This window comes from Leptonychotes weddellii, chromosome 13 (assembly GCF_054177405.1).
Source record: "Leptonychotes weddellii isolate Sample4059 chromosome 13, ASM5417740v2, whole genome shotgun sequence".
Classification (NCBI taxonomy): Eukaryota; Metazoa; Chordata; class Mammalia; order Carnivora; family Phocidae; genus Leptonychotes; species Leptonychotes weddellii.
Genome location: NC_138381.1, coordinates 63,895,670 through 63,922,846, shown reverse-complemented (window position 1 = coordinate 63,922,846; position 27,177 = coordinate 63,895,670). Strand labels below are relative to the sequence as shown.

At 50.3% G+C, this 27,177-nt stretch overlaps 2 protein-coding genes and 1 long non-coding RNA gene across 3 annotated transcripts in view; 2 read left to right on the top strand and 1 right to left on the bottom strand.

Moving 5' to 3' along the window:
• Positions 1-5,623, bottom strand: part of CRYBB1 (crystallin beta B1) — a 13,819-nt gene extending 8,196 nt beyond the window's left edge. Inside the window, exons 1-3 of the mRNA XM_006738095.3 lie at positions 5,478-5,623; positions 3,928-4,114; positions 2,113-2,231 (exon numbers count right to left, since the gene is read on the bottom strand). Coding sequence (XP_006738158.1) covers positions 2,113-2,231; positions 3,928-4,095 — 287 coding nt within the window. The 5' untranslated portion in view covers positions 4,096-4,114; positions 5,478-5,623. The remainder of the gene's footprint in view (positions 1-2,112; positions 2,232-3,927; positions 4,115-5,477) is intronic.
• A 4,010-nt stretch (positions 5,624-9,633) lies between these two features.
• Positions 9,634-16,897, top strand: CRYBA4 (crystallin beta A4). The gene is made up of 6 exons (XM_006738096.3): positions 9,634-9,894; positions 10,484-10,534; positions 11,196-11,314; positions 12,743-12,884; positions 14,765-14,907; positions 16,570-16,897. Exons 2-6 carry the CDS (start codon positions 10,496-10,498, stop codon positions 16,715-16,717), a joined length of 591 nt encoding a protein of 196 aa, XP_006738159.1. The 5' UTR covers positions 9,634-9,894; positions 10,484-10,495; the 3' UTR covers positions 16,718-16,897.
• Positions 16,898-22,828: 5,931 nt separating this feature from the next.
• Positions 22,829-25,962, top strand: LOC145716710 (uncharacterized). The gene is made up of 3 exons (XR_014139507.1): positions 22,829-23,431; positions 24,408-24,527; positions 25,263-25,962. It is a non-coding gene; the product is annotated as an uncharacterized LOC145716710 (long non-coding RNA).
• The last annotated feature ends 1,215 nt before the right edge of the window (positions 25,963-27,177 follow it).

Below are 27,177 nucleotides of genomic sequence, written 5' to 3'. Positions count from 1 at the left end.
TGTGAATTGTGCAAGACTGTTGAATCACAGATCTGTACCTCTGAAACAAATAATACGTTATATGTTAAAAAAAAAAAAAAGATAGCAGGAGGGGAAGAATGAAGGGGGGAAAATCGGAGGGGGAGAAGAACCATGAGAGACGATGGACTCTGAAAACCAAACTGAGGGTTTTAGAGTGGAGGGGGGCTGGGAGGATGGGTTAGCCCGGTGATGGGTATTAAAGAGGGCACGTTCTGCATGGAGCACTGGGTGTTATACTCAAACAATGAATCATGGAACACTACATCAAAAACTAATGATGTAATGTATGGTGATTAACATAATATAATAATAGTAAAAAAGAATATGCAGAATATACAAAAAAAAAGAAATTTGTCAAGGTTTATTAAAGAACATTAAATAGGAAAAAAAAAAGAATGAGGAACTGTAAATATTTATTGCAAAGTATTTTCTCATCTCCTGTGGCTCATTGGAGCCTTATGAGCAAGGAGAGAAATAGGGCAAGAATATTAAGTTACAGATATGGAAACTGAGGCTCAGAGAGGTTAAGTCACCAGCTAAGGTCCTGGGATGGTGTCAGGTGTCAGGGTGAAGGCTCCTAAGTTTCATGCCATGCCCCTCTCCCCACTCCTGTGTTGAAGGCACCCCTCTCCTGTCCTTCCCTGGCCCACCTCACCCTCTCCATCCTTTTTCTACCACAGTCTCTCCCACAACCCTGTGGGGCCTGACACAGACCCAGGGCACTGGACCACAGCCCCTTTTCTCTGCCCATTGGGCACAGCCCCAGAGCACACACCAAAGACCAGCTGCATCTTTGTTGGAGGAGAAAATACTCTGGGTTTGAGTCACTGTCACCAAAAAAAGCCTGAAAACCCAAATTGGCCACATCCGCAGCTTCTGTTCCCAGCTGGGCTTTGGGGCTGAAGGTGGGGCTGAGGCTGTGTTGACCACACCGGGGGTGGGGGTGGGTGCAGGAGGTAGAAGTGCGCCCCTCTCCACCACCTACCCTGGAACCGGGGTGACTTGGCTGAACTCACAGGACAATGGGGAGGGTAAATGATCGTCGCTGTCACTCACTATGTTGGGACACTCACACAGTGTCAGGCCCATTGCTGCCTTATCTCCTTCAGGCCTCAGCATAATCCCGTGGAGGGTAGTGGGGACCCTTCTCTCCCCATTTCAGAGGTGGGGAAACTGAGGCTCGGAGACTGTACAAGGTGAATGGGGGAGGTGGGACTCGAACTCAGGCCTGACTGACCTCAAAGCCTATCTCTGTCCCACATTGCTGGGCGTATAGGCTGAGCATATCCCTTAGGGGATTTGGGGCTGGTAAGACAAGAGGCAAGGGGCCATGGGGTTCTTGTCCTGTGCCCTGACCTCAGCCCACAGGGGTTACTATGTTGCTATGTTACAGTCACTATGAGCAAAGGGACAATTATTCCTGCTTTGCATGAGGGTCACTAAGGCCCAGAGAAGCCCAGACAGTCAGGGGTAGGCAGTGGAGTACGGTAACAAAAGCACTGTGGGTGACACCGATTGACCTAAGTTGTATCCAGGCTCTGCCACTTACCACTACGTGCTCGGCCAAGGGACTTAACCCCTCCGAGCCTCCGTTTCCCCAACTGTCAAATGGGCATAAGAATAGTCCCTACCTTACATAGCGATCATCTAGGTAAAGCCCTCTGTCAGTGTCTGGTACCTCGTGGGTGCTCAACAGATGCTTATTATTTCTCGCAGGGCTGCTTGATGCCCAGGAGAGGGGATAGCTCGTGGACCCTTGGGCCCTCTGGTCTCCTCCTGCCCTCAGTGATGGGCAGGGCTCCTTCTATAGAGAGACAGCATTTCTCCCCCCGCATCATGACTCACTGTGAGTGTGACCTGATGCTGATCAAATCACCTCTCTGGACCTCAGTTTCTTTATCTGTAAAATGGGAAGGGGAGTAAGACCTCCCCCCGCCAAGTTTGAGATGAAGACTGGAAATAATATACGTGACTCAGCTAGCATGGTAGGCAGGCATGGAGCAGGTGCCTGGTAAATGGTGGCTACCGTATTTCCTTATTATTATTATTTTACCCTGGCACTGGGAACGTCCCCCCCCGCCCCACACTCACGGTCCCAAGGTGACGATGAGGCTGCGCACTCGGTCAAAACCACGGTCTCCCAGGTTCAAGCACTCCCCGGAGAATTCCACACAACGGCCCTGGAAGTTCTCCTGCTCGAAGACCACCAGCTGCAGGAGAGAGAATCCCCGTCCCGGGGAAAGGGGTGCAGAGTGAGTGGGGGAGGTACACCTCCCATCTGGAGAGGCTCCAGGTCAAAACTTTGTTAAATATAAATATAAATATAAATATAAATCTTTGTTTATATAAATAAAAGCAGGCCCGCACAGATCATATGAGAGTGGGCCATGAGCCAGATTCTGTGAAACAATCCTGTCCTCCCTTCCTTCCACTTCCGAACTTAGTATCTGCACCATCATTAGGGACTGATGGATCTTCCTTCCTTCCTCTGTACTGTTCCTTCTGCCTGGAATGCCCCCTCCACCATACATCCCCATCTTGGAGTTCATGTTCCCTGTCTTGCTCTAGACTCAGATGTCACCTCCTCCAGGAAGTCTTCCCTGATGCTCTCGCCCCATGTGGGCTTGGTTGAGTGCTCCTGCACTGTGCTCAGCCCATTATTAGCACAAGTAATACAGTCACTGCTGCTTTGCTTCTGGGTCTCTCTCTATGCACCCCTTTCCCCCTTTATTCAACCTCCAAAGACCAAGAGCTCCTCCAGGGTGGGGTATGGGGTTGATCTAATTCTGCACCTCCAGCTTCAGCCTCAGTATCTGCCACAGAGCTGATGCTCAGAAAACACTCGCCAGTCCACCTGCCTCAACGTAGGGGCCTCTGCATTGAACTTGGGCTAATTCCCTGCTTCACTGAGCCTCCACTATTTTGGGTTTTCATCTGCTCGTTGTCCCAAGTTGGGGAAACCTTGCCATTCACGTCAACCGAGGCAAGTGTCTTCCTTCTCCGGGTCTCAGTTTCCCCAGCTCTACAAGGAAGAGGTTCACATACTCTCGACCCAGCACTCCTACGCTTGTCCTCCCAAGAGGATCTCTGGTATGTGGGCCTCAGGAGACACAGATAAGGACATCCTGGCCCCAGTGGACACCAGAGCAGAGCTAGCAACCACCCGACGGCCCCGCTCTGAAATATCAGACAGCTGCCGACACGAGTGACCCCCAGCAACACACAGCAGTGAAGATGACTATTCGCAATCTCATAGTAGGTGAAAAGGAAAGAGAAAAACCCAGAATGATGGCATATGGCCTGTTTCAAGAAGTTAAAAACAGGTAAAACACCAATAAAGGAATTTCTTTTAAAGGAATATGGCGTAAACATGTACGTAGGCGGATGGCAGGCAGGGGTGACTGAGGCAGCTGCCTTGAGTAGGGGAGAAGGGTGGTGGGCTCATGGGGGTAACTTCAGAGTTAGAGGGTTTTTACCCGGTTCTGGCTTTCAATGGGGGAGGGGCGGTGTTTGCAGGCATAGTTGTATTATTCAAAGCTAAATACAAATGAACGATTAACAAAGTAACGGAACGACAAAAGCCGGCCAGGCGTGGACCCCATGAGGGCTTGTCGTGAACCCAGCGTTGAGAAATGACCCCAGCTCTGCGCACCGGAGTTTGAAACCAGACCAACCCTAACCCCAGGGGACTGGGGAAGCACTTTCAGTCCTCACTGCTTCGAAGAATTTTCAGGAAGGTCTGAGGTCACCTGCTGCTCCTAGAGTACCTCTGGGGGGGCTGGTGGTTTCTGGCTTTTCAGAAACTCTGAACCCAGGCTGGTGCAGGCTGGCTGGACTGGTAAAAGGGAGGAGAAGAGCCGGGGAGGGGAGAGGGGACGAGGGGAGAGCATGTGCAGGGGTGCGTACCTTGAAGCTGCCTGGAGGCAGGTCCCCCGCTTTGGTCGTTGGCACGGATGCTGGGGCCAGGGCGGGGCCAGGGCCAGGGGCCGGTCCTGTGGCCGGGGTCCCTTTCCCCTTCCCATCAGGCCCTGGGTTCACAGCAGCCGTAGAGGAGGCCTTCACAGCCTGAGACATGGTCCCCACCTACAAACCTCTGTAAAGAAGACTTTGGCCTAGGTCACTCAGGGATGGCACCCTCAAGCTGCCCCCCAGCCTCACATCCCGCCACCAGACGTTTGCAGCCTTCTTTGAACTCATTTGCTCGCGCTCGCTCGCTCTCTCATTCTAAATTCCTTGTCTGAGGACCACGCGTCCCTGAAATGCCTTCCTCCGGGCCTTCTAACAGCCACACCCTCCCTTCCCCAGCCCTTCTCCCCAACTATCTCCTTCCTTCCTGCCCCGTATAGCTGTGCACTCCGCTCTACCGCACTTCTCTGCTGGTGTGATATCCATTAGTCCCACCAGATTAACAACAACATGACCCCTTTGGGAGTATTGGGGGTACTCCAGGCCTGTTACGCCCATGAATGAACGCTGACCCCATGCAGTGGGTGCCTTGTATCCCCGCTGAGCTCAGAGAGGGGAGGTGACCCGCCCAAGTGCACCCTGCCACTCAGAGGTAGGACTCCAGTTTCAATTCAAGCAGATGGACCCAGCAACAGGGTTATTAATCGCTCTGCTGTTTCCTTATTCGGATGAATCCACCCTTTGGTCCCCAGCACTTGGCCCAGCAGCGTCTCCCATAGGAGCTTCTCCATTGACACCTGTTCAGGGAATGAATGCATGCTGGTTCCTGACTCCATTCCGTCTGGCATTGTCCAGGACTGGGTGTGTGGGTGCAGACACAGGTCTGGGACTGGGGCATAAAGGGGAGCCAAGAGGATGGATTCAGTGTGTATGGGGGCGGAGGTTCTGAAATGGGGACTATGCGTGGGAACTGGCTGGAGAGGGCTCTGGTCAATGCGTCTAGTTCCTCATTGCTTTGGGGTCACGGATGCCTTTGAGTATTTGAAGAACGCCTTGTCCCGGGCCCCCTTTAATTTTGGAGACAATTTCCAGGGATTTGAGGACCCCCTGATAGCACAGATTGAAACCCTCTGGTCCAGCTGATGCCTGAACACTTTGTAGTGTAAGAAGGAGCTCGTTGGGGCAAGCAGATCCCTCCCCCACCTCCCCTGAGGCCTGTCCTTCCTCCACTGTGCTCTGCCCACTCTGCGTAGGCCAGACATCTGGGCCACATCTGTGACTTGCTTACCCCCCCACAACCCCCACGTCACTCTGTGAATCAACATTCCCCTGAGCTAGCAGTTGGGCTCCTTCCTTCCTGGGGATGTTGATGTTCTATCTCTCTCCCTCTCTCACTCTCTCTGTTTTCCTCTGCTTACTTTGATCTTCTCTCTCTCTCTCTCTGCCTTTCTGTCTCTTCTGTTATGGCTCTCTCGAGCTCCCCCTCTCTCTGCCTCCCCTCTCTCGGCCCTCCCCTCGGGCTCTCAGCAGCTGCTGGGTGGCCCTCTTACCTGGGGACCTGCTATTTCCCGCTGAAGGACAGGCAGGCGGGCAGGCGGGCGGGCTGGTGCAGTGGGTGACTGGGGGCCGACCCCCCATTTTATAGTCTGGCAGACACCAGGGCCCATGGTCTGTGGCACAAAGCGGGAGCTGGCTCAGCAGGCTCCGGGGAGGGAGCGGCCCCCGGGGGCCCTGACCTAGCCTGTTACTGTGGAGGGCAGCACTTTCCATTGTGAGCCCGGCTCGCGCAGCAGAAACCCTGGCCCGATGCCGCTCCACCTCGCCCTGGGCCTGGCCCCAAGCCCTAGGCCTTTCTCCGAAACCCCAGCTGGGCTGGGCCCACAGGGTCCCTGCTGGCTGCCAATCCTGGGGCCGAGGAAAGGGGAGCCCCAGGGGGGCAGGCTACTTGGGTGACAAGGAGCACAGCAGATGGGAAGATGCTTCATGAAGGCAGATGTGGGTGTGTGGTCAACAGCCCCACCTGCTGAGTGCTCGCTGTGCGTCGCAGTAGACACCCTACCCGCCGTCGTGGTCAAGCCCCAGGACGAGCCACCTTATTTGGTACTTTCAGTACCCATTTCACAGATGAGCCAAGCGAGCTCTCTGACAGAGGTGTCAGAGCCAGGAACCGCCCGCAACAGGCTGGCTGGGGAGCCTGTCTGCTTCATTCTCACGCTATCTGACCTTGGCTCCGGCCTTTCTGCTCTCCCCCCGCCATAGAGATCAGGATAGAGGCGGGGGGTGGGGGAGCTGTGCTCGGGTGAGTTGAATGTTCAAAGCCTGAGTCTTGTTCCTCTGCCCACGCTGGGCCTAGATTCTTCCCCTACTCCTCCCTGATCTGCCTGTACAAACTCCCCTCCATACTCTGACCCCAGGGGCAGAGCTGGTGGCCCTGAACATGACTGGCCATCTCGGAGCTTCCCTGGGGAAGCCCCAAGCCCCACCATTTCTTGTGCTCTGTTGGACCCCAGCACTGAGCACAAGGGTCTGGCACAGAGTGCACCCTCAATCAATTTGGGAGGACTAAGTGGTCCTGCCAATGGCTCATAATGGAAGCTGGGGTACAGAGGGAGATAGGGGAACCAGGGTGGGGGGAAAGAAATAGGGTGACTGGCTGGGAGAAGTGGAGAGTCACAGAGAAAGAAAGAAAACGGAACTGCAGAGGAACAGAGGGGGAGACGGACAGCGAAGGGGAGGAGACAGAGAGACAGAAGTCAAATAGAGCAATAAAAACTCAGAACAATGGAATAGACGCCAGGAGTCTTCTCATCCAATTCCTTCCTTTCACAAATGGGGAAACTGAGGCCGAGCTGGAACAGGTGACTTCTCCAAGGTCCCACAGTGTGAACTCACAGTAGAGCTGGGGAACTGTTGGGCCAGATCAGCCTGAGGTCTGGCTCCCTGGCCCTAGGTGCTGGTGGTGGCCCCGGTTCCTGCCTCTTTCGTGGCAGGTGGGACCCAGCCCCCCACAGAGCCCAGATCCATCCTTGAGATCACCATGGCCTGGGGCCTTGAGATCACCATGGCCTGGGGCCAGCTCTGCCGGCTCTTCCTCCACCCCCAGCCCACATACCCTCGCTTCCCAGCCTCCCCCTCGACCTTTCATCCTGCGCCAAGGCCTGGGAGGGGGGCAGGAACCACAGGATGGGGCAGCCGCTGGAACAGGGGCCAAGATGCCTGTGGCTGGTGGCGGGGGAACCCACAGGTCTGGGCTTCAAGGCCAGGCTGTCTGGGGCAGTTCCATGGGCCACCTGCCAAAGGGTGGGGGCAGAGGTAGGGACTGGCCCCCCAGGCTGGGTGGCTACACCCTGAGCATTTTACTGACTTGGGTCCTGTAATCCTCACTATGGGCAAGTCCCTTCCTCTGCTCTCAGCCTGTTAGCTCATCGATGAAATGGAATCAGGAGTCACATTCTAACTCCTGAACCTAAGCTCTTTTTTTTTTTTAAGATATTATTGATATATTTATTTGACAGAGAGAGACACAGCCAGAGACGGAACACACGCAGGGGGAGTGGGAGGGGGAGAAGCAGGCTCCCTGCCGAACAGGGAGCCCGATGCGGGGCTCAATCCTAGGACCCCGGGATCATGACCTGCGCCGAAGGCAGTCGCTTAACGACTGAGCCGCCCACGCGCCCCTGAACCTAAGTTCTTGAAAACGATGCACTCCTGCTTTTATATGAAAAATTATTTAGTAGTATTTTTTCAGCTTTATGGAGACACAGTTGACACATAACACTGTGTAAGTATAGGGTATATGATGCATTGATTTGATACATGAATAAATCGCAAAATGATTACCACCATCGTATTAGCTACCGCCTCCCATCAGATCACACAATTACTGTTTCGTCTTTGTGGTTGAGAACACTGAAGATCTCTCTTAACAACATTCAAGTACGTGATGCAGTATTATTAGGGATAATCACCATGCTGTACACTACACGTCCAAACTTCCTAATTTTATAACTGGGAGTTTGTCCCCATTTCCTCCACGCCCCAACCCCTGAAACATCATTTTACTCTCTGTTTCTGAGTCTGTCTTTCGTAATCTCGTATATAAGCGATATGATACAGTATTTGTCTTTCTCTGTCTGACATAGTTCAATGAGCATAATGAAGTCCATCCATGTTACTGCAAATGGAAGAATTTTCTTCTTTCTCATGGCTAAGTAATATACATACATACATATATATATTTATATATGCACATATACATATCACATCTTCTTTATCCCTTCATCCATTGGTGGACACTTAGGTTCTTCCCATATCTTAGCTATTATGAATAACACTGCAATCAACACAGAGGCACAGATACCTTAACAGTAATCATTTTTATTATTAGCAACGATGATGACAATGAGGAGGCACATAATGCTTTCTGTGTTTCAGGAGCAGTTCCGAACAGAAAGTGCTTTTTGTGTGTAATTCACATTTACCCTCATAATACCCCGATCTCTTAGACTAAGCCCAATTTATTTATTTATTTTTATAGCCATTTTGTACACGAGGAAACTGAAGCTCAGAGAGATTAAGTCACACGCTCGAGGTGGGATGGAGACCCAGGCTGCCTGGCCCCTAGCCTTTTATCTTTCATGGTAGCCTTTCATCAGAGTCATGCATTTAATAAGGCTGCATGTAACCAGCCCAGGAGGGAGCTAATGTAGCCATTTTACAGGCCAGGAGCTGAGATCGGACATCCTCCAGGTCACCCAGATGTTAGGAGGCAGGGCTGGATTCCACCCACAAGAGTGGTCTTGTTTCCAGCCACGCTCTTTCCTATGCCGTGAGAGGCCCCTCTTGGGTCAACCCAGAGGGTAGGAGCAGAGGGAGAGGGTATTCAAAGTGAGTTTTACAAACCCTGGATACCTGACAGGTGTGCCACTGTTTGCACAGCACGTTCACACCCACCAGCTCCTTCATCCTGCCTACAGAGCCATCTGGACTCCTTTTTGAACTCTGTGGGTCCTGGAGACCCTGGCTCAGCCTGCCTTTCTTGCCTGGCTCCCTCTTGCAGGGTCCCTGAACTCCAGCCCAATTGGGCTACTTGCTCTTTCTCATACATATACCCCAACTTCCCACCTCCACACTTATGCTTAGAAGAAGCATTCCTTGCATCTCACTTTGTACAAATCCTCCTCGCCCTTTGGAGTCTAGGTTAAATGCCACTTCCAGGGGCACCTGGTGGTTCAGTCAGTTAGGCATCCGACTCTTGATTTGGGCTGGGGTCATGATCTCAGGGTCATGGGATGGAGCTCTGTGACTGGCTCTGTGCTCAGTGCGGAGTCTGCTTGTCCCTCTCCTTCTGCTTCTCCCCCCACTCATGCTCATTTGCTCTCTCTCTCTTTCTCTCTCTCAAATAAATAAATAAAATCTTTAAAAAAAAATAAATGCTACCTCCAACATGAAGCCTACCCCAATTGCCCCTGCTGGAAGAGGAAGGGGTGTGGGAGGAGGAAACGTATAGGCATTTGTTGAATGTGTTCTCTGTGCCAGGCATGTTATATAACCTCACAACAACCCCGTGATGTGGTTTATCCTTGTCCAGTTTTATAGGCAGAAATTGAGGAGAAGAGACCTGCCCTGGGTCATGCAGCTAGGAAGGGTGAAGTTTTCGGATTCCCTGGCCAGTGCTCATTCTCTTGCTCCAGTCAGGAGTCCCATGGAGCTGATTAAGGTAGAACTTCCCCTTCTCTTCTTCGTGGCTGATCCCTGAGGGGGGCCACCTGACCCTTTCCCTTCCAGCTGTAGCCAGTGCTGCTGACACCTCTCCACTGGGACTTCAGCCAGGACTGGCTTTTGTTTTGGCTGCTCGCATGCTGAGTCGGAGCTTTGTCTCCCAGGGGCCCTCTCTCCTCTCTGCCTATAAGAGCCTGACCTCGGCTCGTCCCAGCACGTTCTGGCATATTCTCTGGGTCCATCTTGGTAAGTCCCAGGCTGGGAGAAGGGGTGGGATCCACGCTCTGAGCAAGCATCTTGGGAGGTGGGGAGACCAGGTCTCCAGTCCTGGGGATGTCACTGTGCCACCCTGAATGTCATCCTCACCCTAACCAAGGTCAGGCCCCCAATGTCAAGACCAATACCCATCACGCTCATTTAAAAACAAAATTATCCTGGAGTCCTGTTAGCCTCGATTGCCACCATTAGAGACTTCTTTGTGTCAGGTGCCGTCTTAGGGAGGCTCTCTTTAAACTTAGCACCGCGGCACTGGCTAGCATGATCCGTCCCACTGGGAGCCACAGAAATTGTCCCATAGTGAGCAGATAAATTAATACAGAGTGGGGCTCCAGAGGCAAGGGGACCCAGAATGGATAAGTTTTGAGATGGTGTATAGGATGCAAGTAAGGGAGATGACATTCATCATGGATGGAAAGTCACACATTGGGAAGGAGAGGACTAGCCCAGTCATACCTGGATCCCATTTGGATCCTGACCCTGCCCAAACTAGACTTTATCATCCAGAAGGACAGCAGACGGTCAGGGCGACAGGTTATCACGTTCTTCTCTTGTGTAGGAAGCTGGCAACATGACCCTGCAGTGCACCAAGTCCGCAGGACACTGGAAGGTAGGAAGAGGCACGGGGCAGGGGGGGTGGTGTCTGAGGAGTGAGGAGGGTTCAGAGGTCAAACCCAGGTCCAGGGGACCCCCTTGATCCTCCTCCATTGAATCCCCACCTCATTCTGCGGGGCATGTTATGAGGCCCCATTTTGCAGAGGATGCAGTCGAAGCTCAAAGAGGGGAAGGGACTTGCCCAAGGTTGCACACAGGGTCTCGATTTGAACTGGGGTCTTCTGGTCTCCAGATTTAACCAGTGACACTCTGGCAGAGGTGACAAACTGGTGATTGTACACAGTCTTTGGAAATGGTTTCTTTGGCCCCCTCTGTGTTAAAAAAAATTTTTTTTTTGAATTTGTCATCAGCCTTTAAAAACCTGGAGGGTCCACAGAAAAGTCCAGATATAGCGATGGTCTTGAGAAATTGGAAAAGCTGGCCAGCATTCCCAGGGGGCAAAAATCGGTAGTGCTGAGCAGAGATCACCCATTTATGGGATCTGTGCTTTCCAGTTAGTGGCCCTCCCCCATCAACTATCTGGCCCCTGGAGGCATCTGAGTTTGCAGTCCTTACTTTACCCTGCCCTGCTCCACCCTTAATCCTGGGGTGAGGTCCTAATCCCTCATCCCCCACAGGACTCTGATGCTGGTCTCCACCTTTTCTCTCTGTCACAGATTGTGGTGTGGGATGAGGAGGGCTTCCAGGGCCGGAGGCATGAGTTTACCACCGAGTGCCCCAGTGTGCTGGAGCTTGGCTTTGAGACTGTGCGATCTTTGAAAGTGCTGAGTGGAGCGTGAGTCTGGGGGGGACCCGGTGCATCTAAAGAACTGAATTTTTAATTAAATTAAATTAAATTTTATATGTTTAAATTTAATTAGCTACATGTGGCCAGTGGCTACCGTATGACTTAGACCGATGACTAAGGTCATCTTGGGTGGGGGGGGACAGGAAAGGATCTAGAAAGGGGTGTTCTAGGCCCTACCTTCCCAGGCTCTAACTGTACCAGCGTGCCTTCCTTGGGTCCGAAGTGCTGGGGAGTGTGCAAGACAGTAGTGTAAGGTTAAGCACGTTGTGCACTGCCCAAATGTACAAATCATCATTCACACAGATCCTGCATGTTGGATGAGGCAGCCTTGTAGGGGCAGACTTTTAGAATCAAGTGTTGGGTGTGAAATGTCCCTCTTAAGCATAAATTCAAAGAAAAAAAATCACTTGCCAAAAATAGAAGGTAACTATAAAAATATATATAGTAAAAAATAATGCTATTAATCTTTAGTTGAACATTGTTGCCGGAGGCTCTGAGCACAAGATATGTTGTGTTAAAAGCAAAAGAGAGAGATTAATGAAATGTGGAAGTATTAATGACACACTGAGGCTTCTATCTATATCAGCAGCTTTTTCTGTAGCACTTTCTGCAATGATGAAAATGTTCCACGTCTGCATTATTTGAAACACTGGCCACATATGACCACTGAGGACTTGAAATGTAGCTGGTGCATCTAAAGAACTGAATTTTTAATTAAATTAAATTAAATTTTATATGTTTAAATTTAATTAGCTACATGTGGCCAGTGGCTACCATACTGGATACAAGTTTCTAGAAGTTTGGGAAGTAGATGGAAAGGAGAGCCATGTTCTTTCTATGTGATTTGGAGTCACTTTATATTATGCCTGTGAGTGCCACTAAGGTAATCTTGGGTGGTATTTATGCACCTCACAGCTGGGGGAACAAACTCTTTTAGCTTCTGCTTTGTACAGGTGGGGAATTGGGGATCAGATGGGAGCAGCAACCTGTCCAGGGATATGTCCAGCAGACTGACAGATTTTGCCTGGAAGGAGAAAATAAGCTCAGGTTTATTACTTACATAAGACAGTCTGTTACTTAAGTAGACAGCAAATGCAAGGTCATCATGGTGGCAGCCTCCTGTGTGTGTCCCTCGTCCCACAGGATGACACCAAAAGGGACCAGATGACAGCAGGAGTGGTGGGCACCCTGCTGGTGAGAACCCAATCCATGCTTCAGCTGTGGCTCGAAGCTGTACCCTCCAGGGTAGGGGTACAGGGATACAGGCTCCTCCCTCCTCCCAGTGTGACAACTAAAAAATGTCTCTAGGCTTTGGCTAAATGCCTCCCAAAGGGTAACTCCCAAATGATAACCATTGGTCTCGAACTCGGGATGAGGGGTCTCTTACCTCTTGCACTCTCTACCCTCTATCCACAGGTGGGTAGGCTTTGAGCATGCTGGCTTCCAAGGGCAGCAGTACGTGCTGGAACGGGGCGAGTACCCATGCTGGGACGCCTGGAGTGGTAACACCGCCTATCCCGCCGATAGGCTCACCTCCTTCCGACCGGTGGCCTGCGCTGTGAGTCCCGCCACCACGTCGTCCCAGTGGGGTTTAGAAACTGACCATCCCAGAGTTCAAATGCTCATGTCACTTCTTCAAGCTCTGTGATGGGGCACCCCTCCCTCCCCTCTCTGAGCCTTGGTCTCTTCATCTTGAAATGGGGCTATGTCAGGGAAGAATAGGTAGCATCTAGACCAGACCACCGCACACATTGTGACCCTCACGACTTTGGTTATGATATGAGCTCCTGCGTGTTTTATGTCCCTCTGTTCATGACTCAGGGGATACTGGAGAAGCTGAGTGCCAGAGGTGGCAGGACAAGATGGGGAGGAAGGTTCTATTTCTTCTTTCTGATTCATTATCAGTGTTCCTGATTTTATACTCTAGTTACTGTTTATGGAGTATGGGTGGAGGCGGCCATGGTTATCTTTATCTTACAGATGAAAGAGCTGAGGCTCAAAAAGATGTATTTTTTTTCTTCAAAAGCAACTTTCATTAATTTATTAATTTATTTATTTTTAAAATTTTTTATTTATTTGCGAGAGAGAGAATGAGAGACAGAGAGCATGAGAGGGAGGAGGGTCAGAGGGAGAAGCAGACTCCCTGCTGAGCAGGGAGCCCGATGCGGGACTCGATCCCGGGACTCCAGGATCATGACCTGAGCCGAAGGCAGTCGCTTAACCAACTGAGCCACCCAGGCGCCCAACTTTCATTAATTTAAAAATCATACAAGGCGCATAGATTTATCACCCAACGTTTGGAAAGAAACCTGATGCGGCAGAGTAAGAAAAGTCACTCATACCACACATCTGAGACAGAAGCCCAGTCTTAACAGTGCTGGACACTTCCTTTGGTCTTGTTTGTTATTCGCAGATTCTGCCTACACCAACTGATACTGACATCTGTGTCTAAATCTATCCACCTATATCACTTGTACCTATGTATCTAGGCACACTTGCAACTTTGTTACAAAAATGGAATTGAAATGGAACAAGCTTGGAAACCAGCTTGTCTCACCGGGCAATAGATCACAATCATCCTCCCGGGTCTTTAAATCTTATTGACAGCATCATTGTTCATAGCTCCCCAGTATTTCAAGTTGTGAGTAAGTTCATTTGCTCCTGTATTCCACAATGGTCCAGGCATTGCGCCGATACAGGGACCCACAGTGGACCGTGATAGATGCTATCCCTGATTTCACGCAGTTTACAGCTTCTGATTTCGTTTTGTCCTCCAAACCATCCTGACAAGTGGAGGCGGTTAGTTTCATTTTACGAGTACGGAAACAGCTGAGAAACGCTATGTGACATGTCCCAGCTGGTACATGGAGAGTCAGGATTTGAACCCAGATCACAATAATCCTCTTCTTACCTCAGTTAACCACTTGATCCCCCAGTTGGGGACATTCAGGTTGAGTCCCTTCCTCCCTCCCTTCCTTATCTTTTTATTTATTTTTATTTATTTTTAAAGATTTTATTTATTTATTTGACAGAGAGAGACACAGCGAGAGAGGGAACACAAGCAGGGGGAGTGGGAGAGGGAGAAGCAAGCTTCCTACTGAGCAGGGAGCCCACGTGGGGCTCAGGATCATGACCTGAGCCTAAGACAGACGCCTAATGACTGAGCCACCCAGGCGCGCCCTTCATTATCTTTTTAATTGTTATCTCCAAGGCTGGGATAAACATCCTTGCAGCTTATTGGTTTCATAGTTGTTTTCCCTGTGTACATTTCTGGAAGGACAAATGGTATATACCTTTGGTAAGGTTTTGTTGCCTTATTACCCTCCCAAAGGGTTTGTAAGAAAGGCTGATTTGGGGGGACAAGAGCAGGGGTGTCAGCAGAGGCTCCTGGGTTCTCATCTGGGTGCCTGGTGGTCCAACCGTTTCCTCTGCCTACAGAACCACCGTGACTCGAGGCTGACCATCTTCGAGCAAGAGAACTTTCTGGGCAGGAAAGGCGAGCTGAGTGATGACTACTCCTCCCTCCAGGCCATGGGCTGGGATGGCAATGAAGTGGGCTCCTTCCACGTCCACTCGGGGGCGTAAGTGAATCCAAGGCTCTGCCTGGCAGGGAAAGAGAGGCTGTTGGGAGGGGTAGGGATAACTCCTGTGAAAACTCTGTGCTGGGGACTTTGGGGCTCTGATGCCCACATTCCAGAGGAGGACACTGAGGCACAGGGAGGGATCAGGCAGAATTTGTGGGACCACGAGTGGCAGAGTCCCATATCAAACTGATACTATGCCCAAAGGATATTTACTGACCCTTGTCACTAGCTTCAGGCACAGCTGGATCCAGGTGCTACGGCAGGGGTCTGTCTTTCTCCCTCTCTTGCTCTGTCTGCCTCACCGTGGCTGTATTCTCAGGCAAGCTCTTGCCAAGCAAAGGCAATGGGGCAGCTTCATCCTTATTCCAGCCAGCCCCAGGGAAAGAGAGGGCCTCTTTCTTAGCGATTCCACCAAAGGTTCTAGGAAAGGCTCTCACTGGCCCAACTTGGGTCATGTGCTCAATTTTGACCCAGTTGTCCTGTGCAGGAAGGGGGTGGTCTGATTGGCTAGGACTGATCACATGCTCGTTGCCAATTTTCCCACATTGCCTGAGAGGTGGAGGGGTGGGGGGGTCTCTCCCCCGGAAGAGGAGAGAACTGATGCCCAGCCATGAAGAAATAGGTGTGGCTCAAGCAACCTGCTCCAAGTCCACCAGGAGCTAGGCGACTGAATCCGGCTTCAAGCCCAGAACTGACTGACCCTTCGCACCCTTTCCCCCAGGGGCTGGCAGGTGAATGCGAGATGTGAGGTCTTCACTTAGGGAGGACATTACAATCACCTTCTAGGTGCCGTTTGGCTCCCGGCGGGGGCGAAGGTGGGAGGTGGTTTTTTTTGTTGTTTGTTTTTTGTTTGTTTGTTTTTTAACCATCAGAGAATCTCGTTGTTCCAGAGTAGGATGGACCTCTTGTGATTCTTGAGTCCACTTCTTCCTTATAGAGGGGAAATGGAAGCTCAGAAAATGAGACACCAATTCTTGTCCAATCCTGAACAATGTAAGGGTCAATGAATGGAAAGAACAATAACCTTTTCCTTGGAAAGGCTTCTGGCTAAGGGAGGAGGGGAAGGAATAAGATTCCTCCTTCCTCCCTCCTTCCCTACCTCCCTCCTTTCCTTCCTTCCTTCCTTCCTTCCTTCCTTCCTTCCTTCCTTCCTTCCTTCCTTCCCTCCCTTCCTTCCTCCCTCCCTTCCTTCTTTCAGTATTTATTAGCCCCTCCTCTGTGCCGGGCATTGCACTCTGCACCAGAGATCCCAATGAACCAGACACACACACACACCTACACCCAGGAGCTCACCTGCTGTCAGAGGAGGCTGACATTTTACAAATAATCTGATAATTGTCTAATTATATGAGAGCTACAGAGGACCAGTAAGAGTGTGGCCTGACTTGGAGAACCAGTCCTCAGAACAAGCTGAGACCCGAAGGATAAATACAACTTGGCCAGTGGCTGGGCAAAGAATGGCTGGAATGGTGTTCTTGGCAGAGGGAACAGCATGATCACAGGCCCAGTGGTGTGGTGGGGGGGGCGCAGGGCACATTCCAGGCATCGAAGGAAGGCCAGGACGGCTGGAATGTGTATGCAGCATGGGTCCCTTGGTCCCCGTGTGCTCACCTTGCTGGTGCTTCTCTAGGGTAACGGTCTGCCTCTTCCCTTCCCCAGCTGGGTTTGCTCCCAGTTTCCCGGCTACCGAGGCTTTCAGTATGTGCTGGAGTGCGATCACCACTCAGGCGACTACAAGCATTTCCGAGAGTGGGGCTCTCACGCCCAGACCTTCCAGGTGCAGAGCGTCCGCAGGATCCAGCAGTGAGCAGGGGGACCGGCGCGGGGCTGAGGAACAAACGCGTGCCTGTCTGGATGGAGGAGCTGTGGAGGTTCTCCCGTGCCCCCTTCTCTGCCTCCCCCCGTGGCCCCTGTGAACCCAGCAGCCATGTGAGCCAGTTCATGCACCGTCAGCACGAAAAACAAAAAGTAATAAAAAAGAAGGTCTAGTGCTAGCTTGTGCTTTTCAATTTCATTGATCCTTCCAAGGAACCGATTTTTCCACTTTGTTGATTTGTTCGACCATTTGTCTGTGTCCTGCTTCGCTGAGTCTTACTCTTCACCGTTTCTTTGCTTCTATTTACTTTGGGTTTACTTTATTCTTAATGTTTCTAGCTTGTAAGGGTAGACTCTTGGATCATTGATTGCAGGTGCTGCTTTTCTCCCCCAGTAGAGTCCTTTATTTTTATTTTTATTTTTTTTTAAAGATTTTATTTATTTATTTGACAGAGAGATAGAGAGCACAAGTAGGCAGAGAGGCAGGCAGAGGGAAAGGGAGAAGCAGGCTCTCCGCTGAGCAGGGAGCCCGATGCAGGGCTCGATCCCAGGACCCTGGGATCATGACCTGAGCCGAAGGCAGCCGTTTAACCGACTGAGCCACCCAGGCGCCCCCAGTAGAGTCCTTTAGAGCTATCCATTTCCCTATGAACACAACTTTAGCTGCTTCCCCCAAATTTGAATCATTCAGTCTGATAGTTCCTAGTTTCCCTTGTGAGTTCTTCTTTGGCCCGTGGGTTCTTTCATGGTATCTTATCTTTTGGGATTTTCTAGATATTGTATTGTTACCGATTTGTTCTCAAGTCCATTGTGGTCAGAGAACGCACTCTAAAGATTTCAACACTCGTACTTGCTTCGGCAGCACGTATACTAAAATTGGAATGATATAAGATTTCAACACTCTAAAATGAGCCCAGACTTATTTTAGGGCCAAGCGGATTTTTTATTTATTTATTTGACAGAGAGAGATACAGCGAGAGAGGGAACACAAGCAGGGTGAGTGGGAAAGGGAGAAGCAGGCTCCCCACTGAGCAGGGAGCCCGATGCGGGGCTCGACCCCAGGACCCTGGGATCATGACCCAAGCTGAAGGCAGATGCTTAACGACTGAGCCACCCAGGAGCCCCTTTATTTATTTATTTTTAAGATTTTATTTATTTATTAGAGAGAGAGAGACAGCGAGAGAGGGAACACAAGCAGGGGGAGTGGGAGAGGGAGAAGCAGGCTCCCCGCTGAGCAGGGAGCCCGATGCGGGGCTCGATCCCAGGACCCTGGGGTCATGACCTGAGCTGAAGGCAGATGCTCAACGACTGAGCCACCCAGGCGCCCCATCTATTCTTGATAGACTTGGATGCGCAGTTGAAAACTGATTAAATTTTGCAGTTATCGGGTATAGTGTTCTGTCAATGTCAATTAGGTCAAGTTCAGGTTGGTTAGTGTTTTTGGCAAGTGTGGGTTAGATTTTTCTACATTTTTTCCTATTGTTTTAAACTCAGATTTTTATCAATCACTGAAAGAGGGTTGTTAATATCTCGTATTATAACCTGGGTTTATCTGTTTCTCCCTTTAGTTTTATGCATTTTTGCTTCCTGATTTTTTTTTTTATTCCAGAATGTTACTTTGTTATTAGGTGCACTTACATATACATATATATACATTTATTTTTTAAAGATTTTATTATTTATTTATTTGAGAGAGAGCATGTGAGAGAGAGAGAGAGAGAGCATGAGCAGGGGGAGGGGCAGAGAGAGAGGGACAAGCAGGCTCCCCGCTGAGTGGGGAGCCCCATGTGGAGCTCAATCCCAGGACCCTGAGATCATGGCCTGAGCCGAAGGCAGACACTTAACCGACTGAGCCACCAGGGACTCCAATACATACATATTTTTTAAGTAATCTCTACACCCGACTTGGGCTTGAACTCATGACCCTGAGATCAAGAGTCTCACGCTCTACGGACTGAGCCAGCCAGGTGCTCCTAGGTGCACTTATATTGAGGATTCCTATCTTCCTGCAAAATTGTCCCTAGTTTGTGTTTGTTATTTTACTTTTTAATTAAATTCTTTTTTTAAAAAAGACTTTATTTGTTTATTTGACAGGGAGAGAGCACAAGCAGGGCGAGCAGCAGGCAGAGGGAGAGGGAGAAGCAGGCTTCCACCTGAGCAGGGAGCCCGATGCGGAACTCGATCCCAGGACCTAGAGATCATGACCTGAGCTGAAGGCAGACACTTAAACGACTGAGCCCCCCAGGCGCCCTAGTTGGTGTTTTTTAAAGCCACATGCAAAGGGAGCCAGTTCTCTCCCCTCGCAAAATTTCTCGTATTCCTTTTGTCTTTACCCACCGTTTGCTCTCACGCACTACCTTGGATTCTCTCAATTAACATCTTCTACCCTCTACAGGAGGTCTTTAAAACAAAGAAATAAACTCCCATGCCACTTGCAGCCTGAGTGGGGAGACAGGGCCCTAGCTCGGGCTCTCTCCCCACCCCCTGGTTCTTTATCATGTTGACTGCCTTAACTTCATAAGCCTTTTGGCTCTTTTTCAAGACTGTCTTCCTCTGCCGTCTGTAAGTGGGATGGAGACCGGACAGGGTGGGGTCTGAGCAGGCTGCTGGAAATGATAACATTATCTGGCTCAGGAAGGGAGGGATGTGTTTGGGAACATTTGCTCTTGAGTAATTAACCCCTCATTGGTTATCGTCCCATCCATTCAGACGATCATTTGCCTGGGACCCTCTGTACGCCAGGCCCTGGAAAGTGGTACACAAGACACTTGAAGTCCTTTCTATGGGGAAGTAGGATGAATCTCCGGTGGGTCGCAATATCCTGTGATACTGGGGGAAGCATGCGGGCTGTCACGCTGGGAGGGTAGGGGCAGAGGACAGGAGAGGAGTGGGGGAGAGGCAGACTCTCCTTGGTGCTTATCTCTACCACCACGTCTTCTCTGAACTTGATCCCTGAATGTCTAGCAGCCTCCCGGACACCTGCATGTGGATGTCTAATGCACGTCTCAAACCGAACCCCTCAACACAGAAGCTATACTTTTCCAGCTGTTCAGGCCAAAGCCAAGGAAGAACCCATAACATTTCTCTTTCTCTCTCACTCCGTAATCCCGATCCATCGGCAAAACCCGCGGGCTGTACTTTCAAAAGGTACCAGAATCCAGTCGCTTATCACCATCCGCATAGCTCTCACCTTTGCCCACAAGCAACCTGTTCTCTTACCCGGGTAGCCAGAGTGGTTGGTCCTGTAAAAATGGAAGGCGGATCTTGTCACCCCCTTGCTCAAAACCCTCCCACACTTTCCCATCCCACTCCCAAGAAAAATACAATACAAAACACAGCAACACTTTTGTAGTTTTCTTCAAGGCTGGCCATCACCTGACTCTTCTGTGTCCTCTCTGACCTCAGGTCCCTCTGGTGAGTCTTCTCTGAACGTGCCAAGGACATTTGCCTGCTCTTTGCCGAAACAAAACACCATAGACTGGGGGGCTTAAGCAACAGATAGGGATGTCTTCTGGAGGCTGAAGTCCAAGATCAAGGTGCCATCAGAGTTGGTTTCTGGTGGGGCCTCTCTCCTTGGCTTGCAGATGGCTGCCTCCTCTCTGTCCTCACGTGACCGGTCCTTTGCACACCTGCGCACCCCTGGTGGCCCTTTCTTTTCCCGGAAGGACCCAGTCCTACTGGGTTAGGGCCCCACCACGATGGCCTAACCTAATCACCTCTGTAAAGACCTTTTCCCCCAATTTGGTTACTTCCGAGGTACTGGGGGTTGGGACTTCAACATGTGAATTTGGGACGGGGGAAGCATGTCAGTCCACAATACCAGGTTTATTTCCCCCATGCTGAGGTTTTTGGGTTCTTGCTGTTCCCTCAGACATTTTCCACCAAGCCCCCCTCACCTAGAGTCAAAGGTTCATAGGCTGTCAGACTTGGAAGGAACCTTCTAGATCAAAGGTTCATAGGCTGTCAGACTTGGAAGGAACCTTCTAGATCAAATCTAGTGTTTCACAACCTTTTCTTGATTATTGTCCTCCCTGCTCCAGAAGTCTTTTTAGACATTCTTTTCCTGATGGTCACCCCCCATGAAATTTTAATACAATTTTATATTATGATTTAATACAAAATTATATTACAATTTTTAAAAAATATTTTATTTATTTATTTGACAGAGAGATAGTGAAAGCAGGAACACAAGCAGAGGGGAGTGGGAGAGGGAGAAGCAGGCTTCCTGTTGAGCAGGGAGCCCGATGTGGGGCTCTATCCCAGGACCCTGGGATCATGACCTGAGCCGAAGGCAGACGCTTAACGACTGAGCCACCCAGGCGCCCCTAAAATTATATTACAATTTTAATACAATGTGTATCTGTGTATGGCCTCTATGTGTATCTGTGCTTTACAGAAAAAGAATTAAGGTTTATTTTTTTCCTCCCCGAGAACCAACTTTCACCTCCTGGGGGCGCTGTTGCCCCCAGTAAGAATGTATAATGGAGTCTCATCCTTTCTTTAGCTTTGCAGGGCAATGGAAACCCCAGGAGGGATAAGGACTTGCCTAAGGACATCCAGTGTGTTAGGCAAAGTCTGAATTAGAACACAGACTTGCTGATATTCTCCAACTAAACCCAATTCATTCATTCATTCACTCAACAAACATGTACCAAATGTCTACAATATACCAAACTCTGTTATAAGTTCTGAGGATCTAACAGGGAATGAAATAGACAAAAATCCCTTCTTTTGAAGAATTTTAATTCTAGTTAGGGGACACAAATGTTACCGCCCATAGCTCCATGGTTCTTCAGTTAAGATTTATCAAAGACTGTTTTGCAGATGTTGTTAAATTGTTCCTTGAAAAAAAAATTACGTCCAAAAGGTTTGGGCATTGTTGGTGTTGACTCTGCAGGTCTTCTAGAAACCTGCCATAGTTTATTGTGTATTGTGACTTCCTGGATGGGAGAATGGAGTATTCAGAGTTTCCCAAACTAATTTCACCACAAAACTCTTACTATTATTATTATTATTATTATTTTTTGTGGTGGACCCATCTTGCATTACAGGTGACCTGAGGAACACAGGTGGGACATGCTAAAGTTAGCCGTGATAGCCAATCACAACCTAGTATGAATTAGTTTCCATGTTTGGGTCCTGCTGTTCAGCAGGGCTTTAGGAAATGGACTATGGAAGAAGTGAGCGCTGTCTGACTCTGACCTCTGTCTGTCTGACCTCTGGGCAGGCACCACCCTCTGGGGAAGCGGCCATCACAGCCCCAGGTTTGCATCCTGGGCTTACCAGGTTGTGATCTCAGTTTCCTCCTCTGCTAACTGGGGACACACAAGACCTGCTTCTTTCCTTTTGAAAAGTTAAATGGTGTATTATACATGCCTATCCCCAGAACACGTACGACGTAAGCTCTCAGTAATGGTTGGTGGAAATTGTTTGCATTATTCTACCTCTCTGTCCTTTTGCTTTGACACCCCCAGTCTCTACCTCCAGTCCCTTTACCTTGGGTACCTTCCTTATGATAATGATGATAATATTGTTGGTACATGTGATGTTGGTTCCTTTCTCATGTCATGTAATTTAAATGTCACAGTAACTCCTTGACATCATTCTTATTCCTTTAAAACTCATCAGAATCTTGAGAGTCCTAGGCTCAGAGAGGTCAAGCAACTTGCCTGAAGTCATCCAGCCTGTAAGAGGACTGAGCTCACTGTGGACTGTGTAAGGTTTGGGGGAAGATTAAAGAGTTAATGGGCACTAATAGCATTAGGTAAACAGTAAGTTCCTAGGCTCCTGTCCTCTCTTAATAGAGTTGAGAAAGTAGCCCCTCACATTTTAGTATGAATAACTGGGGAGCTTCTAATCTAATCTATCTAATCTATCATAGTCTTGGATTCCTGGGGGACAGAGCAGGCAATATTTGCTGAATGAGTGAACGAATGGGGGAGGCTCATTAGAATTTGATGTCAGTCCTGTTAAGAACCAGAGTCAAAGCCAGGGGGGAGGCTGGTAACCATAAAAAATGGTACCCCAGATGTGCGATGGCAGCTGGAGTGACAGGCAATAATGAGACAATTTGTCAGGGGTGATCTTAGGAGGGGAGGAAAGAGAGCATGAAATTATTTTTCCTATCTTGCCAGGAGACCAATTTTCCCAGGTTATGAAGGCAAGGGAACTTGAATTATTGATGTGATTTGGCCAGAAGCAGCGGTAGGCACAGAACGCCCATCATCCAGAACACTGCACCCAGCCAGCAGGACCGACCCCAGGATCCGGAACTGCGGATCCCAAACCCATGTCCTGTGGGCCCCGAGAGGGGAGGGGACTGGTCCAGGACCACACAGCAAGCACTATCCACGTTACTGCTCCCGGGAGCGGGCGTGGCACCGAGGGTGACCACGCATTTGGAGTTGCACACACTTGGGTCTGATTCCTGGATCCCAAGTTTGTCAGCCAAGGTGACCTTCCGGGGGGGTGTGCTCTTGCAGGGGAGGCTCTTTTTATCCTTCACTCATGCCCTCTCTGTCTCCACGGCCCCATCTGTCTAGTTCCTTCTCTTGTCCACAGGCTCCTTTCCCTGCGGTCTCACCGAGTCACTCCCCCCAGGAGTGAAGACGCTGTGACCACACAACAGTGGATATTGTCGACTGGAGAGGAAAGAAACGACCTAGAATGGAAGAGGGTGACAAGCTGAAGATTTCACTCATGTTGGGTGAGTTTGAGGGAGGAGGGCGTGAAGGAGGGAAGAAGGGAGAGGAGGGGGGAGAGAGGGACATGCTTTTCCCTGCACACCTATTCATCCCCAACAAGGACCAGAGCAGTGCCATGACAGCGACCCAGCCCCTGCCACAGCCCCTTTGTGGAAAGGAAAAAGAAAAGCATCTACTGAGCTTGCTGGGCACAGAGCCAGGCCCTCACACATCTATCAGGGCAGAGCTCCAGCCACTGGTGTGGGCCGACCCCCCACCCGACCTCCCCCACCTGGCCTGGGGTGGAGTCCTGAGCCCGATCCTGCTCCCTGGGACGGTGCACCCGCCTGTCCCTACTTCCTGGGGCCTCTGTTTACAGGGGCCTTAATTACAGGATTAATGGAGGGGAAATATCACGAGGTGGGGGGGCCCTTCTTTTCCTTGGGAGGCCCTTCCTTTCCCCATTGCGAGCGCCTGAATCTTCTGACAACAGAGCTAAGGGAGGCCGGCCCGTGGGTCACGACAGCTTCCTCCCAGAGATGGCAGTCTGCCCTTTTCACCCTCTGGGGACTTTCAGCAGCTTCTAGGAGGAGCTTTGAGTTTAGAGAATCATTCTGTCTCCTTTCGGCACTGAATGGGGTTGGTCCCCTTGGATCCTGGAGGCCAGAACACGACCCTGGCCTGGCCAATAATAGTCACTGTGACTGGGGGAGGGGCACATGACCTAATTTGAGTCAATGAGAGCCAGCTCTGGAACTTTGGTGGGAACCGTCTGGAAAGAGAAGCTCCCTTGGTGCTGGGCTTGTTAAGTTCTGGGATGGAGACTTGGAACTTGCCGCCAAAGCCAGACTAAGAACAAAAGCAGCATAGAGGAAAGCAGGGCTCAGAAAGGGCGAGAATGAGTCTCACCGTCCTATGACACAGATGTCCCCTGTGCCTTTTATCACAGGGACTAAATTACACTCTCCCCCTGCCTTTTCTTTTTCTTTTTGGCTTAAGTCATTCTAGGGTGGCTTTCTGACATTTACACTTACTTGGAAAGGTCCTGAACTCTTTTACATCTCCAAACTCACCTGAGGAAACAGAGGACCTCCACATCCCCTGCTCGCCCCAGCCTTGGTGGGTTTTCTCTCTGGGAAGGTGGTTCCTTTTTTTTCTCCCTTGTTGTAGCTCACAAGTTCAGGGCCCCTCAACCCTCTGGCCCTATTGCAGGCTTTAGTGACCACCTTCTTTCTTGATCCCGGTCTCAAGCTCCTCTCCCCCTAGCGTGATCCACCCCCTTGCTCAGATGAGAAGACGGAGGCCAGGAAAGGCAAGTTGATGTGCTCAAACTGGTGCAGAGAATCACAAGCAGAGCTGGGATTCCACTCGGGGACTCCTGACTCAGTGTCCAGGGCCCTTCCTTCTGTCCCCCTGTGGAGAAGCAGTGCAGCCTGGTTCTGTCTTGCATGACACTGATTTCTTCGTTGAGATTCAACCCAAAGCTCAGCCCCCACCGGCTGGGGTCTCAGGCCCCACCCGCGGGCCAGGCTGCTGGGGCGCACACCCGGTCTTCCATCCGGAGGACTCTCCTCCTGAGACCTGAGCCGCACTGCCACCTGGTGGTAGTGTTTGAGAAGCACACCCTCCCGGTAGCCGGCCGAAGGCTGTTGCTAGACCGGGGGCAGTGGAAATAGAGACAGAGGCACATGGGGCAGTTTCTGGGAAATTAAGGATCTGATATTAGATTAGGGGTCCTGATATTCCTTTTCTGTTTTCAATATCAGCCACGGCCATGTCTCTATGCCTCTAGTTTCTTTTCTCCTTGTAGACCTTGGACACTCACAAAACTAATTGCATTCTCTTTTTGCCTAGGCTGCCAGGGTGCTCGGAACCAACTGACAGTCCACTGGATTATTAGCAACTAGATAGAACCGTGTGACAGGCATTTGGAAGAAGAACTTAACCCTCGATTTCCATATTCCTTTCTCTGGGTCTCATTTTTCTATCTTATTTTACATTTAGTTTTCTGGCTATGCTGAGTTTTATAAACCACCTTAACTCCCTCTTTTTGGGAGGAAGGGGCACAAAGCAAAGTTACACATTCAGAAAGAGCTTGTTTACTTTTTTCAAGCCTCAGTTTCGTCCCCTGTAAAGTGGACACGGGTATCCCTGTCTTGGAGGGTTTTGTGTGGGTTTGAGGAGATCAGTTAATATAAGAGCCTACCTTATTCCCACCTCTCCATACCGCAGGGCTCTCTGCTGCTTGCCTGTGGCAGGCCAGGATACATAAGGGATCCCAAGTACAGATCACTTTGTCCCCAGTCCCACTGTGCTCTGTAGGCCACCTGGGTTCCCTGGCTAGAGCCTGGTGCCTAGGGGTCCAGCCCCTGCCTGCCTTCTGGAGGACTTTTGGCCTCCAGAATCTCCCACCTCCTGTCTGCAGGCACTGCGACATTCCCAGTTGATTTGCAGAGAGCCCAGATGCATCTCATAAATAAAGAATGTACTGTTCTGCAGACTGGTTGCGGCATGGCCACGCGGGGGTAGGAGAGTCTGGAACAGACAGGAGCCATGGGAGGCAGGGAGGATCGTATTGGCGCTGCTGGTCAGAGAGGGGAGGGACCGTGAGAACCTGGGAAGGTGTAATGGGACCAGGGTGGGGAGGGGGCTTTAAGAAGCCAGGATCTGGATGTAGATTGTTGGGACTGACTCTTGGTTCAGATACCCTCTAGCTGTGCTTCTTTAGCCTCAGTTTTCCTTTCTGTAAAATGGCAATGATATCAATATGTGGCACCATCGGGCTATTATAACTATTGCTTTTATTTTATTGTTAATTTTTTTCTTAAAAATTCTATCTATTTATATAAGAGAGAGGGAATGGGGGGAGGAGCAGAGGTAGAGGGAGGGAGAGAATGCTTAAGGAGACTCCCCGTTGAGTGAGGAGCCTGATGTGGGGCTCCATCCTAGGACCCCGAGATCACAACCTGAGTCAAAACCAAGAGTTGGACTCAGCCACCCAGGCGTCCCCTAACTTTTGCTTTTATAACATTAGGCCAGAACGGGCAACACAATAAAGGTGCTGTAAGTGTTACTATTTGCTCTGAACTTCCTTAGTGTCTTTCTTCCCCAACACTTTTGTGTGGCTTCTGTCACGGGAAGCAAGCAGGGTGGGGTTAGGACTGCATCCGTGTTGGGGAGAGGACCACAAGTTACAGGAATGGGGAGGAAATATAGAGGCGCTCAAGGTGACAGGTGCAGGTGTTTGGAGCAAGAGGTAAAGACACCATCACTGCTCACAAAAGGTGGACGAGTCCCTGAAAGGGTGGGGGTGCATTTCTGCAAGCACTTCAGGGTGTGCGCTCGAAGTGTTTGATTGGCTTATGAAGGAGAAGGTGACCTTTGGAAGGGAGAAGGAGCTGGGGACCGTGGGGACACCATGATTACACCATCAGCTTGGCCACACTGGAATAGAGCCCTCGGGTAAGTCACTTTTCCTGCCTGGGTCTCTGTTCGCCCATCTGTGAAACGGTTAGTCAGAACTGCAAGGTTTTGGGGCCCCTGGGTGGCTCAGTCGTTGGGCGTCCGCCTTCGGCTCAGGTCATGATCCCAGGGTCCCGGGATTGAGCCCCACATCGGGCTCCCTGCTCCACTGGAAGGCTGCTTCTCCCTCTCCCACTCCCCCTGCTTGCGTTCCTGCTCTTGCTATCTCTCTCTGTCAAATACATAAATAAAATCTTAAAAAAAAAAAAAAAAAAGAACTGCAGGGTTTTAAGGTTTAGTTCTTTTT

Excerpts from the sequence above, each read along its gene's own strand:
- CRYBA4 (XM_006738096.3), top strand. The coding sequence starts at position 10,496 with ATGACCCTGCAGTGCACCAAGTCCGCAGGACACTGGAAG. Across the intron at positions 11,315-12,742 it reads TTGAAAGTGCTGAGTGGAGC|GTGGGTAGGCTTTGAGCATG; the intron begins GTGAGTCTGGGG and ends CTCTATCCACAG. Across the intron at positions 14,908-16,569 it reads TTCCACGTCCACTCGGGGGC|CTGGGTTTGCTCCCAGTTTC; the intron begins GTAAGTGAATCC and ends TCCCTTCCCCAG.